Consider the following 20,890-nt stretch of genomic DNA (forward strand, 5'->3'; position numbering starts at 1 on the left):
CATGTATTTCGAGATGAAGTTCGTGCCCCTGTCGCTGACGACCTCCCGGGGAAAGCCCACCCGGGAGAAGATCCCCATCAGGGCTCGGCCTACCACAGGCGCCGTCACGGTTCGAAGAGGGATAGCCTCGGGATAGCGGGTGGCGTGGTCCACCAGGACCAGGATGAACCGGTGTCCTTGGGCGGTTCGGGGGTCCAGGGGCCCCACAATGTCTATTCCCACCCGTTCAAACGGGGTGGTGACGACGGGAAAAGGCTGCAAGGGTGCTTTGGTTTTTCGGCCACTTTTTCCGCTGGCCTGGCAGGTGGGGCAGGCCTTGCAGTGGTTGGTGACATCTTTTCGCATTCGGGGCAAGTAAAAGTGGGTCACCAGACGGTCGTACGTTTTGTCCTGTCCCAGGTGTCCGGCAAGGGGTATATCGTGGGCTAAGTTCAAGAGGAAATCTCTGAAGCGGAGGGGCACCACCAGCACCCGACTGGCCCCCAGTTCTGCAATCCTTTGCTCACTGTAGAGCAGGTCATTGTCCCAGTAGATCCAGTGGGCCCCCGAGGTGTCCCCTGCGCTCTGGGCAAGGGCTTGCTGCCGGAGTCCCTCGAGGGAGGGACAGGTTCTTTGTTCTTGTTGGAATTGTTCCTGGGTGGGACCCCCCTCTTGACGCCACTGGGCCAGGTCGGGGAGGTCCGGGAGCCGACCGGGTCCTTCTTCGGTTTGGGCCGGGGGACTTGCTTCTGGGGTGGCCTCCTCTGGGACAATCGCGGGAGGAGGCTCCGGCCACTCGGGTTCTTCTGGACTGGGGACGGCACGGGCGGTCATGGACCGGGTCGTGGCACAGACCCATTCGGGGAGGCCCAGCATCCCCAGGTGCTCTCTCCGTTCGACTGCTGCCCAGGGAGAACTTTCGAGATCGTTCCCCAGGAGGCAATCCACGGGGGCATCATCGCGGACAGTCACTTTCAGCATCCCTGATACTCCTCCCCATTCGAAGGGGACGTAGGCCATTTGACATAGACTTTCCGAGTTGTCGGCCGACCGGACAGGGCAAAGAATGTTCGGCAAGATCTGGTCCGGGGCCACCAGATGACAGCGGACCGCGGTCACACTGGCCCCGGTGTCGCGGAGGGCTTCAGCCCGGCGGCCATTAATGTTGACCCACTGGCTGTACTTCTGCGTGTTGGCGGGAAGGGGGGCCCGAGGGATCAGGTCTCGTTCCCCTAAGCAAACCAGGGACATGGCGGCCGGTTCCCACTCAGGCTGGTCGGTTTCGTACTCTTCTTGGTCTTCTGGGGTTTGCTCTTCCCCCAGGGCTGCAGCAGCGACCTGGCGGGGTAAAGGGTTCGGGTTCTTTGGGCAATTGGGATCATTTGCGTAGTGGCCGGGTCGCTGGCACCGGTGGCAAGTAATGTTGGCTCGGAAGCCGGGTCGCATCGGGGGGTTTCCCCTGCCGGCCGGGGGCGGGGGGTTGCTGGCGGGAGTCACCGGGCCGGTGTCCCTACCCCGACCCTGGCCTCCGCCTCCACGGGGGCGATGGGGCCCTTGGGCAGTTCTGTGCGCTTCGCTGGGTCCGTTTCGGCCAACTCGGGTGCTTTCCCATCGGTCAGCTTCGGTGGCGAGTTGCCGAGGTTCCGTTAGTTTACTGTCCAGGAGGTGCTGCCTGAGTTCGATGAAGCAGTTGTTAGAAAGGTGCTCCCACACAACAAGGTCAAAGAGCTGCTCGTAGGTGGTCACGTTGCTGCCCTTGATCCACCCCTCGAAGGCCCGGCTAAAGAAGTTCACGTACTCCACCCAAGTTGTACCCGGGATCCGTTTGCAGTCGCGGAACCGCTGGCGGTACATCTCGGGTGTGAGTCCGTATCGAGTGAGGAGGGCGGTTTTCATGTGGTCGTAGGATGTCATCAGATGGTCCGGGAGTTGCAGCAGGGCGTCTCGCCCTTCGTTGACAAACCTTCCCCATAACCCGGCTCCCCAGTCGCTCCGGGGAATCCGGTGGGAGGTCATGGCTACCTCGTACGCTTTGAACCATTGCTGGATATCATCGTTCTTGTAGTACTCTCTAACGACATCTTTGGGTATGTGGACCTTGGGGTCCGTAGGGGCAGGAGTGTTCGTGCGCTCGGGGACCCCGAGTTCCTTGTTCTGCTTCCGAATCTCTAGTTCTTTGAGGTTGCGCTCATGTTCATAGGTTAGCTTCTCTTCTAGCTCTCTCTGCCTTTGTTTCTCTTCTCGCTCCTCTCGGAGTCGTAAGTGTTCCATCGTTATTTTTTGTTCCGCCAATTTGAGCTCTCCATCTAAGCGAAGTCGTGCCAGTTCTAATTCATGGAGCCTGCTTTTTTCCTGTTCCCGGACCTCTTCTGGGGAGAGACCCGATCTTCTTTCTTCCGTCGGCGTGGGGCTTGTTTCGGGTGTCTCGTGGCTTCGTGTTTGGGGTACGGTCGTACCCGTCTCCGCCCAAGATTCCAGGGCTCGTTTGAAGTCCTCTTTCGTGCTCAGTCCTGTGGTTGAAATGCCTAATTCTATGCAAAATTGTTTCAGTTCTCTGTGGTTGTATTCTTCCAGCTTTTCCATCTGGAATTTTTCTGTTGCTCCGCTCTCTTTTGTTGTCATGGTGGTTGTGTGTCGTGGGGCGAGTGACCCTCTGTACGATTATGCGTAGGTTCGGATCGCGCCGCTGGCCACCAATGTTAGACGGGGACCCAGAGGGTCAGCCGAATACTGGGGGAGAGGCCTCCGATGAGGGCCGTCTCCGGCGATCGTACAGACAAGTCACTTCCCTCCCCACAGATAGACACCACACAAGGATGAGATCAACACTCTTTATATAGGGTCCTTGCGGCAAGGTTATCAGCGGTATAGGAGATTCAGGACTCGAGGGTCCTCTCAATTCTAGTCTCTGTAGGGAAAGGGGGTAGCGGGACAGTCTTGGTACCGGATCGGTACAGGAGGTGGCAGGAGGGAAGCTCACAATCCTCGAGCTTAGGAGTCTGCGGGGTCGGGCCGCGGCAGCGCCAGCAGGCCGAGGCGATGGCTCAAGTTGCAGAGGGCCGCGGCAGCGCCAGCAGACCAAGATGATGGTTCACGTAACAGAGGGGGCCGCGGCAGCGCCAGCAGGCCAAGATGATGGTTCACGTTGCAGAGGGCCGCGGCAGCGCCAGCAGGCCAAGATGATGGTTCACGTTGCAGAGGGCCGCGGCAGCGCCAGCAGGCCAAGATGATGGTTCACGTTGCAGAGGACCGCGGCAGCGCCAGCAGGCCAAGATGTTGGTTCACGTTGCAGAGGGCCGCGGCAGCGCCAGCAGGCCAAGATGAGGGTTCACGTTGCAGAGGGCCGCAGCAGCGCCAGCAGGCCAAGACGAAGGGTTCACAGAGCAGGGCTGCGGCAGCGCCAGCAGTCCGCCAAGGATGAGTTCTTCTCGGGGTCTCTCGACTCCAGGATACAACTGCCCTCCTGGTCTGGGGCTGCCCCAGTTATAGGTCTGGTTCCCTTTGATGTCCGGACCCTCGCGCCTTGAGGTCGGGAGGTCCGGAATGAGGGAGTCCCGACACCCAGCAGGGGGTTGGAGCCAGCGCCCAGGGAGGCCGGGGGTGATCGACACCCGGCGGAGGAGAGCCGTTGACGCCTTCTTCTTTCATTGACCTGCCAAGTGGTCTCTTTACCTCCTGTGTGGAGGTTGGTGCCTCGATGTCGGGGCCGGGCCGGGCCCAGGGTTGGGGTCGAGTCGAGGCCACGTGGCCTCGTGTTGTAGTGTCCAAAGATGGCTGCCGGGCCGGGGCCATGGGGCTGACGGGGACCCGGCCAGCCGGTACGGGAGGGTTCAGGAGCTGGAGTCCCGGTGTGGACGGGTTGTGGATTACCTCGGGGGGTTGCCGGGGTGGCTCTTGCTGGGGATTCAGGGAGAGCCGGGGTCCGGGCCCTGTTGTGTGTAGGGGGGGATGGCCCGGCTACGAGGCCTGTCCAACAGTCATGCATTGAACCTTGACGTTTTATCAGGCATGCACTGGCCTTTCCTTGATTTTATATTGCCCTGAATTTTGTGACGGCATACCTCTTGTAGTTTCAGATCGTGATCTCCTTTGATAGAAACTTACTATGAGCAATGAATATCTCTACAACAATATTTACACCAAGCAGTTCTAAAATGATCATCATGTACCTGAAGGAAACAGGTGTTTCAATACTCGCGCTCAGGGTCATCAGCGCTGTATTCTGCCATGCTCCTTGTGGTTTGGAGTAACAAACCATTCCAACTACCTATAACTGGTAAGTGAATGAAGGGGACAGATTGGTATTTATTTGCAAGCCTCCAACTTGTGCCACTGAGAATCTAAAAATCCATCTTACCTGCTGATGTCCTGTTAAAACTTGATTTAGCTCGAACTGATTAGTTTGGCAAACCCCTTGCAACTTGAGTTTTCCTCTTTTTACGGGCTCGGCGACTTCACCACTTCGTCAGAAGTGGGGAGGAGCTGCGAGCCGTATTGTAGCGGCTTTTTCGTTCATGCTGGATACATTTTTCTTTGCTCGTGCATTTTCAGTGCGCTATTTTATTATCTTAATAGTGATTGGTCGTCGCGGTGCTGTGTTTTTAGTAGTCTTGATGCCATAGGGTATATGTAATGTTAGGCGGCCATTTTTGGCATATTCTGTGCGGTTAAGCGCACGGCAGACCATTAATTTTAATTAGGAGCTGTCAGAGTGCCCGTGTAATGCAATCAAGATGGTCTGAGCGGTGAGCGCGTTCAATGTAAAATGACGAGAGGCGAGGCAGCAGGCGAGGCTCACAGAAGATGACTCATACGTGCTCGTCCACACTGTAGTTCTTGTGTTTCCTGAATACTCTCATTTCCAAAGGCCGGCATTTCCTTCCTTTCCTCGCACGCTGCGCTGCACTATTTTTGTCTGTGGTTTCTGGTTCTCTGTATAAACTTGGGTTTGTGCATCAATGCAGGATTTCCGGCGCAGCACACGAAAGGCCTTTCAAAAAGGGCAGCCTTTTTCGTCTACGGTTTCAAAGTCAAACCAGTCAGTGTGTGGATTTTCATGTGTCAGCCGCGTAATATGTTATTAATAAAAAGGAAATAAAGGAGAACGTATCTGGAATGATCCACTCATGCAACAACACAATACGAGGCCAGTCGTCTCCTCTTCTGAACCAGCTTGAAAACCTTATAGTGTCTATGTGAATGGCATGGGTTGGTACGCTCTGATAAACAGACTCCGATGCATATACTGAATTACAAATTACCACACACTGAAACATGATAGTACTATTAATATTATTCCACTATGTACTTTGCCAAACATGAGAAAATCATCTTTCAATCACGGCTTAGGGGTTTACCCAGTCAATTATGATTTATTTGTAAGTTTTTAGTCAGTGAGAGTATTCAAACATGAAACGGTACACATCGAATGAAGAAAGAGGTAAGTTACATATTACAGATTACATCAGCACAGATCAGGCTTCAGTGCCAGGCAGCGGCTGCTTGCAGACCCAAGAAGGATGAAGACACAGAGCAGCCCTGCAGATTAGATCAGCATAGATCAGGCTTCAGTGCCAGGCAGCGGCTGCTTGCATACCCAAGAAGGATGATGAGACAGAGCAGCCCTGCAGATTAGATCAGCACAGATCAGGCTTCAGTGCCAGGCAGCGGCTGCTTGCAGACCCAAGAAGGATGAAGACACAGAGCAGCCCTGCAGATTAGATCAGCACAGATCAGGCTTCAGTGCCAGGCAGCGGCTGCTTGCAGACCCAAGAAGGATGATGAGACAGAGCAGCCCTGCAGATTAGATCAGCACAGATCAGGCTTCAGTGCCAGGCAGCGGCTGCTTGCAGACCCAAGAAGGATGAAGACACAGAGCGTGCAGAGTGCAGAGTGCATAGGGAGTCCAGAGTGCATAGGGAGTGCAGAGTGCATAGGGAGTGCAGAGTGCATAGGGAGTGCAGAGTGCATAGGGAGTGAAGAGTGCATAGGGAGTGAAGAGTGCATAGGGAGTGAAGAGTGCAGAGTGCATAGGGAGTGAAGAGTGCACAGTGCATAGGGAGTGAAGAGTGCACAGTGCATAGGGAGTGCAGAGTGCATAGGGAGTGCAGAGTGCATAGGGAGTGCAGAGTGCATAGGGAGTGCAGAGTGCATAGGGAGTGCAGAGTGCATAGGGAGTGAAGAGTGCATAGGGAGTGAAGAGTGCATAGGGAGTGAAGAGTGCATAGGGAGTGAAGAGTGCATAGGGAGTGAAGAGTGCAGAGTGCATAGGGAGTGAAGAGTGCAGAGTGCATAGGGAGTGAAGAGTGCAGAGTGCATAGGGAGTGAAGAGTGCACAGTGCATAGGGAGTGAAGAGTGCACAGTGCATAGGGAGTGCAGAGTGCATAGGGAGTGCAGAGTGCATAGGGAGTGCAGTGTGCATAGGGAGCGCAGAGTGCATAGGGAGTGCATAGGGAGTGCAGAGTGCATAGGGAGCGCAGAGTGCATAGGGAGCGCAGAGTGCATAGGGAGCGCAGAGTGCATAGGGAGCGCAGAGTGCATAGGGAGCGCAGAGTGCATAGGGAGCGCAGAGTGCATAGGGAGCGCAGAGTGCATAGGGAGCGCAGAGTGCAAGAGTGCATAGGGAGCGCAGAGTGCATAGGGAGCGCAGAGTGCATAGGGAGTGCAGAGTTTAGAGTGCATAGGGAGTGCAGAGTGCATAGGGAGTGCAGAGTGCATAGGGAGTGCAGAGTGCATAGGGAGCGCAGAGTGCATAGGGAGTGCAGAGTGCAGAGTGCATAGGGAGTGCAGAGTGCATAGGGAGTGCAGAGTGCATAGGGAGTGCAGAGTGCATAGGGAGTGCAGAGTGCATAGGGAGTGGAGAGTGCATAGGGAGTGGAGAGTGCATAGGGAGTGGAGAGTGCATAGGGAGTGCAGAGTGCATAGGGAGTGGAGAGTGCATAGGGAGTGGAGAGTGCATAGGGAGTGCAGAGTGCACAGTGCATAGGGAGTGCAGAGTGCATAGGGAGTGCAGAGTGCATAGGGAGTGCAGAGTGCATAGGGAGTGCAGAGTGCATAGGGAGTGCAGAGTTTAGAGTGCATAGGGAGTGAAGAGTGCATAGGGAGTGCAGAGTGCATAGGGAGTGCAGAGTGCATAGGGAGTGCAGAGTGCAGAGTGCATAGGGAGTGCATAGTGCAGAGTGCATAGGGAGTGCATAGTGCAGAGTGCATAGGGAGTGCATAGTGCATAGGGAGTGCAGAGTGCATAGGGAGTGCAGAGTGCATAGGGAGTGAAGAGTGCACAGTGCATAGGGAGTGAAGAGTGCACAGTGCATAGGGAGTGAAGAGTGCAGAGTGCATAGGGAGTGCAGAGTGCATAGGGAGTGCAGAGTGCATAGGGAGTGCAGAGTGCATAGGGAGTGCAGAGTGCATAGGGAGTGCAGAGTGCATAGGGAGTGCAGAGTGCATAGGGAGTGCAGAGTGCATAGGGAGTGCAGAGTGCATAGGGAGTGAAGAGTGCACAGTGCATAGGGAGTGAAGAGTGCACAGTGCATAGGGAGTGCATAGGGAGTGCAGAGTGCATAGGGAGTGCAGAGTGCATAGGGAGTGCAGAGTGCATAGGGAGTGCAGAGTGCATAGGGAGTGCAGAGTGCATAGGGAGTGCAGAGTGCACAGTGCATAGGGAGTGCAGAGTGCATAGGGAGTGCAGAGTGCATAGGGAGTGCAGAGTGCATAGGGAGTGCAGAGTGCATAGGGAGTGCAGAGTGCAAAGGGAGTGCAGAGTGCAGTGCATAGGGAGTGCATAGTGCATAGGGACTGCAGAGTGCATAGGGACTGCAGAGTGCATAGGGAGTGCAGAGTGCATAGGGAGTGCAGAGTGCATAGGGAGTGCAGAGTGCATAGGGAGTGCAGAGTGCATAGGGAGTGCAGAGTGCATAGGGAGTGCAGAGTGCATAGGGAGTGCAGAGTTTAGAGTGCATAGGGAGTGCAGAGTGCATAGGGAGTGCAGAGTGCATAGGGAGTGCAGAGTGCATAGGGAGTGCAGAGTGCATAGGGAGTGCAGAGTGCATAGGGAGTGCAGAGTGCATAGGGAGTGCAGAGTGCATAGGGAGTGCAGAGTGCATAGGGAGTGCAGAGTGCATAGGGAGTGCAGAGTGCATAGGGAGTGCAGAGTGCATAGGGAGTGCAGAGTGGAGAGTGCATAGGGAGTGGAGAGTGCATAGGGAGTGGAGAGTGCATAGGGAGTGGAGAGTGCATAGGGAGTGCAGAGTGCATAGGGAGTGAAGAGTGCAGTGCATAGGGAGTGCAGAGTGCATAGGGAGTGAAGAGTGCATAGGGAGTGAAGAGTGCATAGGGAGTGAAGAGTGCATAGGGAGTGAAGAGTGCATAGGGAGTGAAGAGTGCAGAGTGCATAGGGAGTGAAGAGTGCAGAGTGCATAGGGAGTGAAGAGTGCACAGTGCATAGGGAGTGAAGAGTGCACAGTGCATAGGGAGTGCAGAGTGCATAGGGAGTGCAGAGTGCATAGGGAGTGCAGAGTGCATAGGGAGCGCAGAGTGCATAGGGAGTGCATAGGGAGTGCAGAGTGCATAGGGAGCGCAGAGTGCATAGGGAGCGCAGAGTGCATAGGGAGCGCAGAGTGCATAGGGAGCGCAGAGTGCATAGGGAGCGCAGAGTGCATAGGGAGCGCAGAGTGCATAGGGAGCGCAGAGTGCATAGGGAGCGCAGAGTGCAAGAGTGCATAGGGAGCGCAGAGTGCATAGGGAGCGCAGAGTGCATAGGGAGTGCAGAGTTTAGAGTGCATAGGGAGTGCAGAGTGCATAGGGAGTGCAGAGTGCATAGGGAGTGCAGAGTGCATAGGGAGCGCAGAGTGCATAGGGAGCGCAGAGTGCATAGGGAGCGCAGAGTGCATAGGGAGCGCAGAGTGCATAGGGAGCGCAGAGTGCATAGGGAGCGCAGAGTGCATAGGGAGCGCAGAGTGCATAGGGAGTGCAGAATGCATAGGGAGTGCAGAGTGCAGAGTGCATAGGGAGTGCAGAGTTTAGAGTGCATAGGGAGTGCAGAGTGCATAGGGAGTGCAGAGTGCATAGGGAGTGCAGAGTGCATAGGGAGTGCAGAGTGCATAGGGAGTGCAGAGTGCATAGGGAGTGCAGAGTGCTGAGTGCATAGGGAGTGCAGAGTGCTGAGTGCATAGGGAGTGCAGAGTGCATAGGGAGTGCAGAGTGCATAGGGAGCGCAGAGTGCAGAGTGCATAGGGAGTGCAGAGTGCATAGGGAGCGCAGAGTGCAGAGTGCATAGGGAGTGCAGAGTGCATAGGGAGTGCATAGGGAGTGCAGAGTGCATAGGGAGTGCAGAGTGCAGAGTGCATAGGGAGTGCAGAGTGCATAGGGAGTGCAGAGTGCATAGGGAGTGCAGAGTGCATAGGGAGTGCAGAGTGCATAGGGAGTGCAGAGTGCATAGGGAGTGGAGAGTGCATAGGGAGTGGAGAGTGCATAGGGAGTGGAGAGTGCATAGGGAGTGCAGAGTGCACAGTGCATAGGGAGTGCAGAGTGCATAGGGAGTGCAGAGTGCATAGGGAGTGCAGAGTGCATAGGGAGTGCAGAGTTTAGAGTGCATAGGGAGTGAAGAGTGCATAGGGAGTGCAGAGTGCATAGGGAGTGCAGAGTGCATAGGGAGTGCAGAGTGCAGAGTGCATAGGGAGTGCATAGTGCAGAGTGCATAGGGAGTGCATAGTGCAGAGTGCATAGGGAGTGCATAGTGCATAGGGAGTGCAGAGTGCATAGGGAGTGCAGAGTGCATAGGGAGTGAAGAGTGCACAGTGCATAGGGAGTGAAGAGTGCACAGTGCATAGGGAGTGAAGAGTGCAGAGTGCATAGGGAGTGCAGAGTGCATAGGGAGTGCAGAGTGCATAGGGAGTGCAGAGTGCATAGGGAGTGCAGAGTGCATAGGGAGTGCAGAGTGCATAGGGAGTGCAGAGTGCATAGGGAGTGCAGAGTGCATAGGGAGTGCAGAGTGCATAGGGAGTGCAGAGTGCATAGGGAGTGAAGAGTGCACAGTGCATAGGGAGTGAAGAGTGCACAGTGCATAGGGAGTGCATAGGGAGTGCAGAGTGCATAGGGAGTGCAGAGTGCATAGGGAGTGCAGAGTGCATAGGGAGTGCAGAGTGCATAGGGAGTGCAGAGTGCATAGGGAGTGCAGAGTGCACAGTGCATAGGGAGTGCAGAGTGCATAGGGAGTGCAGAGTGCATAGGGAGTGCAGAGTGCATAGGGAGTGCAGAGTGCATAGGGAGTGCAGAGTGCATAGGGAGTGCAGAGTGCAGTGCATAGGGAGTGCATAGTGCATAGGGACTGCAGAGTGCATAGGGACTGCAGAGTGCATAGGGACTGCAGAGTGCATAGGGAGTGCAGAGTGCATAGGGAGTGCAGAGTGCATAGGGAGTGCAGAGTGCATAGGGAGTGCAGAGTGCATAGGGAGTGCAGAGTGCATAGGGAGTGCAGAGTGCATAGGGAGTGCAGAGTTTAGAGTGCATAGGGAGTGCAGAGTGCATAGGGAGTGCAGAGTGCATAGGGAGTGCAGAGTGCATAGGGAGTGCAGAGTGCATAGGGAGTGCAGAGTGCATAGGGAGTGCAGAGTGCATAGGGAGTGCAGAGTGCATAGGGAGTGCAGAGTGCATAGGGAGTGCAGAGTGCATAGGGAGTGCAGAGTGCATAGGGAGTGCAGAGTGGAGAGTGCATAGGGAGTGGAGAGTGCATAGGGAGTGGAGAGTGCATAGGGAGTGGAGAGTGCATAGGGAGTGCAGAGTGCATAGGGAGTGAAGAGTGCAGTGCATAGGGAGTGCAGAGTGCATAGGGAGTGCAGAGTGCATAGGGAGTGCAGAGTGCATAGGGAGTGCAGAGTGCATAGGGAGTGCAGAGTGCATAGGGAGTGCAGAGTGCATAGGGAGTGCAGAGTGCATAGGGAGTGCAGAGTGCATAGGGAGTGCAGAGTGCATAGGGAGCCCAGAGTGCATAGGGAGCGCAGAGTGCATAGGGAGCGCAGAGTGCATAGGGAGTGCAGAGTGCATAGGGAGTGCAGAGTGCATAGGGAGTGCAGAGTGCATAGGGAGTGCAGAGTGCATAGGGAGTGCACAGTGTATAGGGAGTGCAGATTGCAGAGTGCAGATTGCAGAGTGCATAGGGAGTGCAGAGTGCATAGGGAGTGCAGAGTGCATAGGGAGTGCATAGGGAGTGCAGAGTGCATAGGGAGTGCAGGGTGCATAGGGAGTGCAGAGTTTAGAGTGCATAGGGAGTGCAAAGTGCATAGGGAGTGCAGAGTGCATAGGGAATGCAGAGTGCATAGGGAGTGCAGAGTGCATAGGGAGTGCAGAGTGCATAGGGAGTGCAGAGTGCATAGGGAGTGCAGAGTGCATAGGGAGTGCAGGGTGCATAGGGAGTGCAGGGTGCATAGGGAGTGCAGGGTGCATAGGGAGTGCAGGGTGCATAGGGAGTGCAGGGTGCATAGGGAGTGCAGAGTGCATAGGGAGTGCAGAGTGCATAGGGAGTGCAGAGTGCATAGGGAGTGCAGCGTGCATAGGGAGTGCAGAGTTTAGAGTGCATGGGGAGTGCAAAGTGCATAGGGAGTGCAGAGTGCATAGGGAGTGCAGAGTGCATAGGGAGTGCAGAGAGTGCAGAGTGCATAGGGAGTGCAGAGTGCATAGGGAGTGCAGAGTGCATAGGGAGTGCAGAGTGCATAGGGAGTGCAGAGTGCATAGGGAGTGCAGAGTGCATAGGGAGTGCAGAGTGCATAGGGAGTGCAGAGTGCATAGGGAGTGCAGAGTGCATAGGGAGTGCAGAGTGCATAGGGAGTGCAGAGTGCATAGGGAGTGCAGGGTGCATAGGGATTGCAGGGTGCATAGGGAGTGCAGGGTGCATAGGGAGTGCAGGGTGCATAGGGAGTGCAGGGTGCATAGGGAGTGCAGGGTGCATAGGGAGTGCAGAGTGCATAGGGAGTGCAGAGTGCATAGGGAGTGCAGAGTGCATAGGGAGTGCAGAGTGCATATGGAGTGCATAGTGCAGAGTGCATAGGGAGTGCATAGTGCAGAGTGCATAGGGAGTGCATAGTGCATAGGGAGTGCAGAGTGCATAGGGAATGCAGATTGCATAGGGAGTGCAGAGTGCATAGGGAGTGCAGAGTGCAGAGTGAGTAGGGAGTGCTAGAGAGTGCAGAAAGAGTAGGGAGTGCTAGAGAGTGCAGAGTGAGTAGGGAGTGCTAGAGAGTGCAGAGTGAGTAGGGAGTTCTAGGGAGTGCTAGAGAGTGCAGAGTGACTGCAGATATTAAGGTAATGGCAATGTAAATGACTGCCATTTATTTATCTTTTTTCAAAACCAACACATAAATAAAAATGTTGTCATTTACAATGCCAATAACTAACTTTCCAAAGGCGAAACCATTGCATTGTAAATTATTTTTTTTAATGGGTCCTTGTGTTAGTGGGGAAACAAAGCTTCGAATCTGTTTTCCCCGTCTCCATGAAGCATGAGGCCAGGGAAGAGGGCAGGAATGTGACACTACTCTGACAAGACGAGATTAGAAGTAATTAACAGAAAGCAGATGTCCTCTTCACTTTTATGAGGCCAAGAGTGTTTGAGAGTCTGTTTTTCTACTTTCTGTAACTTCACATGTTTTTAAAAGTAAACATTTGTTGTCTTATGCCTTATATCAGTGTGTTGTTAGAACAATCTATAGACATAGTTAAGTCGAATACTGAAAACAGCATGTCACACCATATACGCACCACACAATCATACACGATACACACATAACACACACACACCACACACCACTCTCTCACCACCACACACTCATCACCACTCACCACAACACACTCACTACCACAGACTCACCCCCACAGACTCACCCCCACACACTCACCACTACAAACAGAAACACACACACAAACACACACACAACAACATAACACCAGCCATCAGTGCACCCTTTCACCATGGCCAAACACCACCAGCCATCAATGCACTTTTTCACCAAGCACAAACACCATCAGGCGTACAACACCAGGCAGCCGTCAGTGCATTCTTTTACAAGGCGCACTCACCAGCAACCGTCAGTACACTATTTCACCAAAGACACACACCATCAGCCATCTGTGCACTGTTTTACTAAGCACACATCCACCAGCCGTCAGTGCACCCTTCCACTAGGCACACACACCTCCAGGCACCAGTGCACTCTGCCACCAAACACACACACCTACAGCCATCAGTGCACGCATCAATTGTTAACGAATCCACAATTAACTTTTGTACCAATAGCAGTATGATACACTTTACTTTTAAACATATTCATGTAAAGCACAGCATGACACCATTGGTAAAATTACAATACAACTCACATAATACCACTACACACCACATGCACACACTCCATCACAAATGACGAAAACACATTGCCATTTACAATACCATTAGCTCAAAATCAAATAAATCCGAGCCCGATTGCATTTCTAATGCTTGTTTAACATATTCCTGTCTCTACTCTTTATAACGAAAAGTCAGCAGATGTTTTAATGTAATATTTTACTGTCTCTGGAAAAGACATTTGACCGCATCCATCTTTTTATGGCTGGTCAGGGATACTGCATGGACATTCCATTATATGCAGGAGAAATCTTGTTCTTTGAGGCCGGCACACAATATTTATCTGATGTGTCTTCATTCGAGAAAGAGAGAGAGAAAGTGCACTGTGATACACTGCACTTACTTTTCGGGGGTCAGCCTGTGCCTACATTGCGACAATTGAGGAAGCCTGGGCTGACAACATACTTGTATAACTCCATCTGGACATCGCAAGGATGGTGGATTCTTACCTTCGTCTCGAACTGGCGTGCCATCAGAAGTCACAGACTGCGCCGTAAGTACATGGAATAATGTCCAGAGGGAGCAGGGGAAGCCCCTGAATTCTGGCTCACTGCCTTGACACCAGACCCACGTCGTATTAGCCATGAGTACAGCCTCTCGATTCTGAAAACAAAATAAAGTAGTAATCATGGAGATCAACAAAGAGGGTGGAAGCAGACAATGAAATAAGAAGCACTGAGGTTGGAAGAAGGAAGATCAAATAAGAGGTCGTTAGTTTCTTCAGAAACAACTCCAGTCAATCCCCCCAAGAGGCACCCTTCTAAAATCTACGTCCTCAAATCTCCACTCTTTCATGCACTCAACCTCCAACACAGATCTGAGTAAATGTATCTGTTGCACTCCATCATAGTTGATTCCTACTTGTCATAGCGCTTCAGTCTCCTCACTGGTTACACTCATCTAAAACAAGAACAATAGAGGCTTTGTGGGTCGTAGTCTACTTTCTCAGAAATTTCCGGTATTTTCTGTTATTTGATAGAGACTTCTAGCCTCAGATTCCTTACCTTAGAATTATCCCCAGGTGTCAGGCTGGATCCAGAATTTTTTTGTGAGCAGTAACCCTGCATAATGATAGGTGGTGTCGTTCGGCCACGCATGGCGTCCTTGGCCTTGTCTGGTCCGGAAGTGACATTTGCTGTGCCTGTATAGGCTCCACCCAGGGGTGCTGACATCAGTTCCTTTCTTTCCACGCCAACCAGCGCAGACCCGGACAGAGCTACCCCCAAGTCTCTTTTTGATTAGGCTTTTTCGACCTGTAGTCAGTCTTTTTTGAAGTCCTGCAGCACCTGTCACTGACAGATATTCACACCTTGCTTGTCTGTGGTGCCTCGAATGGAACCATGACCCAAAAGGCCTGCCTGATTGCTGCGCCATGCATCCGAAGGCTTTAAGAGAGTGACCCCTCAAGCTCCTGGTGGCTTGACAAGCAACGTCACCATGCTAGAGGTCCCAGTCGAGAGGAAGGTCCAATAAGAAGTTGTGGAGTCTGAGGCCGTCATTCCACTCCAAGTCGTCAAGCCATTCGTGTATGTCTCAGAGCCACAAGAATAAAAAGAAGTTGAAGCGCTCTTCAACTTCACCTCATCCATCGGCCAACGTAATGAGGGAATGTCCTTCTAGGCCTGGCTCCTTGGTTGAGCCAGTGCTTGAGCCAACTCTGCACCTCCCCGCATTTCCAGGAGCAGGGGCGACCACCGCTCGAATACAAAAGTTTTATGAAGCCATGCGCCTCATATTCGAGCGGCCTGTCTTTGGGCTCCACAGGTTCATGAGGGGCCCCTACTGGATCCACGCTGGCGACTTGGTGCCAGTCGTGACCCAAGAATCAACATATGGGTCCAGAATGACACCAATCGTGCCATGTCGACCTTCCACGGCACCGGTCCTGAGGTCGACAATCCCGGCGCCCACCAGCAGCGCCATCCCCATTGTCTTCCCCGGCTTGGAGCCGGAGGGGCACCATACATCACTGGCTCCGGCACATACTGGAGCCATGCCTTCCAGGTCTGATACTGAGGCCTACTCCTATGGGCTAGGACTCTGGGAAGAATGGGAGGGAACATCATTCACAATGGTGGTGCAGAGTGCGGCTTAGGTCCTGGACCTTAGCTTGCCCCTTGTGGCAGTCAAGACATATGCTGCTCCCATTTAATGAAGCACTTACTGATGTCCTGCTTGGGACCTGGTTCAAGCCCAGCACAGGGGCTCCTGTGAACAGGACTTTTGCTTGCCACCACTACCCCACTCCTGGATACCCCAGATTTCTCATGGAACACCCTAGCCCAGAGAGCTTGGTTGTTGTCCAAGCCTCCACTTCTCATGTAAATCCTGGTGCATTCCCAACCATGTCACTGGATCAGGAATACAAGAGGCTGGACAATTAAGGCAAGAAAATGTTTTCTTCCACCAGCCTGGCATTGCGATCAGTGCAAGCCTTTTGGGCCACTATAACCATGGGATACGGTTGCATAGGTGCTGCCAATGGGACCAGATGAGGCCGGGTCGAGCTCTTTTAAGCTGTTGCCGATGAGAGGGATGCAGCTAAGTTCACCATATGCTGTGGGCTAGACACCACCGACTCACTAGGCAGAGCAGTTTCATTGACAGTGGCCCTGCAACTCCATGCCTGGTTAAGGACTACTGGCTTTTCGGGGGATGTCCAGGCATTACTCTTTGACATGCACTTTGATGGCTCCCGTCTCTTTGGAGACAAGACGGATTCGGCACTGGAGACCTTTAAGGGCAGCAGGTCCTTGGACCTTTCTATGGCCCCTCGTTATCCTCAATCTGCCTTCCGCTCATTTTATGGCCACATACGCAGCATCCTTACCTGCCCAGCCTCTGCATGGCCGTGGATGCCTCCCGGCTCCTTTAGTCGGGTGGCCAGCAGTTGGGTCAGTCCACCAACCCCCCAGCAGCAGCCTCCAAACCCCCCTAGGCTGCCCATTTACCATCATGGGCACCCAGTGGGTGGAAGGATTTGCCATCACCTGCCCCACTGGTAGTCCATAATATCATACAAATGCGTTTTGCAAATTGTAAAAAGGGGTTACTCACTCACTTTTGAGACTACACCTCTTTCCATGCACTACCTTTCTCTTCTCCACCAGGAAATGACAGCCCTTTTGACCAAAGGAGCCATACAGAGAGTGCCTTCGGCAGAGGTGGGTCATGGTTGTTATTCCTGCTTCTTTCTGGTGCCCAAGAGCACAGAGGCATTCGTCCTATCCTCGATCTTCGCACTCTCAATTTCTTACTCACAAAGGAGATGTTGAAGATGCCCACACTTGCTCAAGTCCGGTCTTCCCTGGACCCTGGATAGTAGCATTAGATTTGCAGGACACATACTTCCACATGCCCTTTCTGCCTGCCCACAGTTGTTTCTTGTGGTTTACGGTGGGTCACAAGCATTTTCAGTTTACTGAGCTCCCTTTTGGCCTCACGTGCAGCCCTTGAGTGTTCACCAAGGTGATGGCGGTGGTTGCAGCATCTGTGGAGATCAAGGGTCCCTGTCTTCCCTATCTCAATGACTAGCTGTTGAAAGCAGGCTCACCCCAGGCTGTCATCTCCCACCCCCAGACTACAGCAGATCTACTGCATTCGCTGGGGTTCCCTATCAACTTGCCGAAGTCACATCAGACTCCCTCTCAGATGCTCCCTTTCATCTGAGCTGTTCTGGACACAGAGCAGTTTCGGGTCTATCCTCCCAAACGGCAAGTCCAGGATATTCAAGCACTTTGCAAACACAAGGAGATGATGGGCAGAGCGTTGAAACTTTTCAGACACTCACCCCCAGTCACAGATCAGAGTTGAACCCATCATCATTCGCCACCGCAGTTCAGACCCAGCTATATGCAAATCAGTCTTGACCCTGTGCCTCATGGGAACAGTCCAGCCTGAACTGCTAAGTATTACCCCGAAACCGGTCCCTGGATGCTTGTTTCCGGTTCAGGGAAGACCTGGCTTGGCAGTTCGGGCTGGACTGTTCCCAGGAGGCACAGGGTCAAGACTGATTTGCATATAGCTGGGTCTGAACTGAGGTGGTAAAGTGACCTAAAGAAAGATGATGGATTCAACCCAGATCTGTGACTAGGGGTGAGTGCCTAAAACGTTTCAGCGCTCCTTGTGTTTACGCTATTCAAGCACTTTACCAGTTCAGAACTGCAACAGTTTCTTGTGTGAAATTGGCCCGCAGGCACACCTACGGGGAGATTTTATTTGGGTATCTATTCTAAGGTAAAGATTCTGCGGCTAGAAGTCCATCAGATAAACAAGTTACTTACCTTATCTGATAGAGACTCTAACAGCAGATTCCTTACCGACGGACCCATCCTCCCTGCTCTGCGAACGTATTTCTAGGGGCATGGTTTTCCCCTTTCAGGACCCTAGTGATCTACTCCAGTGGTCAGTGTACTTCATGGCTCCACACTTCTGCTGTGGAAAGTCGTGAAAAGTAACGGACAGCAGCGCACCTGGGTGACGCCTATGTAGGCACAGCGAACGTCACTTCTGGCAGGGAAGATGACGCCAACCAGAGCCGAATGGGGCACTGCTCACAAAAAAAAATCTGGATCCAGTTTGACGCCTCAGGATACTTCTAAGGTAAGGAATCTGAGGCTAGATAGAGTCTCTGCCAGATAAGGCATTACCGAAGGTAGGTATCATGTTTTTCTGGGACTAGATATGGGGTTAGAATTAGTGCACTGTTTCTTCCCAAAGGATCACAAGGTAAATTATTTTTTACGAGACAAGTTTGGGAAGATTTAAATTCCAACAAACTCTAGCAAGTGCCTTCACTTAGCAGAGGGCTCTACCCAGTTCCTAGAGATGAAACATCACAAGAAAAAGACAAGTAGGACAGCGGGAAGACAAAGTAGGCCTTTTAAAAAAAAGCACAGCAGAGCAAGTTGAAACTGGTGAAAAAAGTGGAAAAGCAGCAAACAGCTTTGAAAACGGTTGGGCAAAGCAGACCTAGAATATGCAAGGAAGATGAAAAATATAGGGGACAAGAGAAACAAGAGGACCAGTAGAAAACAAAGAAGGGCTGGAGCTAAAGGAAAGTTATTTCTTGGTTATAAAACCCTCAGATACATCCAATGTAATATCCTATCTCAAGCACATTTTTGTGCATACACAGCCACAAATAGGAAAGACAGATAGGAAAAGAAAGCCCAAGTAATACGCCAAAAATCAATATCAAAGGTAGAAGTCAATACAAATATTTTTATTTAAAAAATAATTTTTTATACAATTCAGGTTAAAATTTTAACCTGAATTGCATAAAACATATTTTACAAAGGGGTCCTTCTCTTCTTATTGCATACTAGAGCTAAAGTAATACAGAACAAGTAGAAAAGTATCAAGAAGAAAACAGACAGCAGCAGGAAAAGCAGCAAAGTGCACGAAAAAAGTACAAGAGGAAAACCTTTACAAGAAAAACATAGCAAGGCATAAAATCAATGGACAGCAAAATAAGGGAACGAACAAGAGGAAATACGGAGAAGAAAAAGAGGGAACAAGAGGGAACACAGAGTGACTAGAAAACCAACCATTGGCAAAGCCAATAAGTCTTGCCTATGTGAGAGTTAATGGCATCATTGGCGTGGTGTGGAGGGACATTGTGTGGAGTAGAAAGACACTGTGCCGTGCAGTGGCACTGAGTGGGGTGGAACTGTATGGCGTGGAGTGGCACTGAGTGGAGTGCAGTCCATGTTCCACAGACAGAAAAGGAAGTGATGCGTGGTATGCGCTGGCCAATTAGGAGTCAGCAAAGAAGAGTGACAGTGATGTCCACGAATAGTAAGCACTGGGCGACCTCCAGACCTCAATAGTAAATGTTACTCCCTCGCACCTCTAGCCTATGCGTTGCCGGGAGACGAGGCCTAAACAGAGTACAGAACAAAACAGGACAATAAAAGGGAAAGAAGACACGGAAAACGCAAAAAAATAAAGTGACAACAAAGCAAAAGGGGAACACATGGCCATCAAAATCAGGATTAAGGGATATTGAAGGCGAGGGGAAAAACAGAGAATGCGCTAAGGAATTACATATAAGGAAACTGATGCCCGGATGAAAGAAAATGACAAGAAGAAATGAAAATAAGGAAAGTGATACACGTACAAAAACACAACTTAGAAAAGCAGATCAAGAGATGTAAAAGGGATTTAGGAAGAAAAAGGGCCTGGTAGGTCAATTGAAGAAATATGAGGAAAAATACTGAAGGATTAGAGGTAAAGGAGACAAAAAATGATTATGGGAAAAAGATTTATAAAAAAGGAGAAAGTATGGAATGCTCGTAAAGTATGCAAAGATGCTGGAAAAACTAGACACTGAAAGGGCAGAAGAACTTACACTTTTTCTATTATTGAGGACATTTTCAAAGTCACTGTAGGAAATTTGAGTCGCAGACACATTCTGGAGCCAGGAGTCCATGGCCAGAAGAAGGTTCTTCACTAAAGGCCTTGCAGGGAAAACCTACAATAGAAAAAAAACATCAGCAGCGATAGGCAATAAAACCTCACAGCGCTATGCACTAAAGTTGTACAACTAATCCATAGTGTTGGACCTGGCCCTTTTGGCAGGTTCACCCCGAAACTTTTTTTGCTTTTTCCTAGCCCGTTTCTGGAACCTGATGTTGGTGATTTTAGGCCTTTGCGCACTTTTTCACTGTGGTACAGTGTAAAGTGCGTGAGCTCTCTGTGTATGGGTGGTGAGTGACCTGCCCTCCCATAGGAATGAATGGGGAATATGTATGCCCATGGTAGTTCCTGATGTGTGGGGAGTGCAGGGTCGAGTTTGATATGTGCGAACTCGTGAGATTGAATGCTGCGTAATGATGTATGCGGCATGATTGTGTCTAGTGTAGAAGTGCCATTTTTAGAAGTTGGCATATTTGTGTAATCTGTGCCTGGCGTGTGATTGGCTGGAGCCTGGCTCCAGGAGTGAGCCTGGGCTTGCTTGTGGATTGACTGTCTGGTTTGAGGGTGACAGGGGCTGTAGAGCCCCCAGGAGGTTGTCTGAGTCAGCCCGTGGTTGAAAGACTGCATCTGCATCTAGGGAAGTGGGAGGAGATAGCACCTAGGAGTGAATAGGGCTGTGCCTGCCTAACCACAATGCTGGCTCCACCTCCCACTGGGCGACTGTCACCTCTGCCCCTCACACTGAAAGGAAGAAGGAAGCCAGGAAAGCCCCAGTGCTCCAGCAACACCCAGAACTGGTTTAGACCGGGCCCAGGGCCCACTTGCACAAAGACTTCAAAGAACTTCAAAGGCTTTTAGGGGTATAAGAGAAGGACCCCTGACAACAGAAAAAGAGATTCTACAATCAAGAGGAACCTCTGCTGGAAGAAGGACCGCTGAAGAACTAAAGGAGGATTGCTGAGCTAGCTCCCCGCCGCTCCCTGAAGTGCTGAGAGCGGGCGGAGAGCGGGCGGAGAGCTGTCGGGAACGGCCGGGGCTTGGTGCGAGTCTTCTCCGCTAATCACGGTGGTGCCTGAAGAGTAATCGGTGAGGCGCCCTCG

General features: G+C 52.0%; 1 protein-coding gene across 1 annotated transcript in view; it reads right to left on the reverse strand.

Moving 5' to 3' along the window:
* QSOX1 (quiescin sulfhydryl oxidase 1) overlaps nt 1-20,890 on the reverse strand; it is a 350,420-nt gene that overhangs the window by 42,719 nt on the left and 286,811 nt on the right. The window contains exons 9-10 of the mRNA XM_078643550.1: nt 19,723-19,845; nt 13,820-13,973 (exon numbers count right to left, since the gene is read on the reverse strand). Of these exons, the coding sequence (XP_078499676.1) occupies nt 13,820-13,973; nt 19,723-19,845 (277 nt within the window). The remainder of the gene's footprint in view (nt 1-13,819; nt 13,974-19,722; nt 19,846-20,890) is intronic.

The sequence above is a fragment of the Lissotriton helveticus genome, chromosome 1_1 (assembly GCF_964261635.1).
Source record: "Lissotriton helveticus chromosome 1_1, aLisHel1.1, whole genome shotgun sequence".
NCBI classification, from domain to species: Eukaryota; Metazoa; Chordata; class Amphibia; order Caudata; family Salamandridae; genus Lissotriton; species Lissotriton helveticus.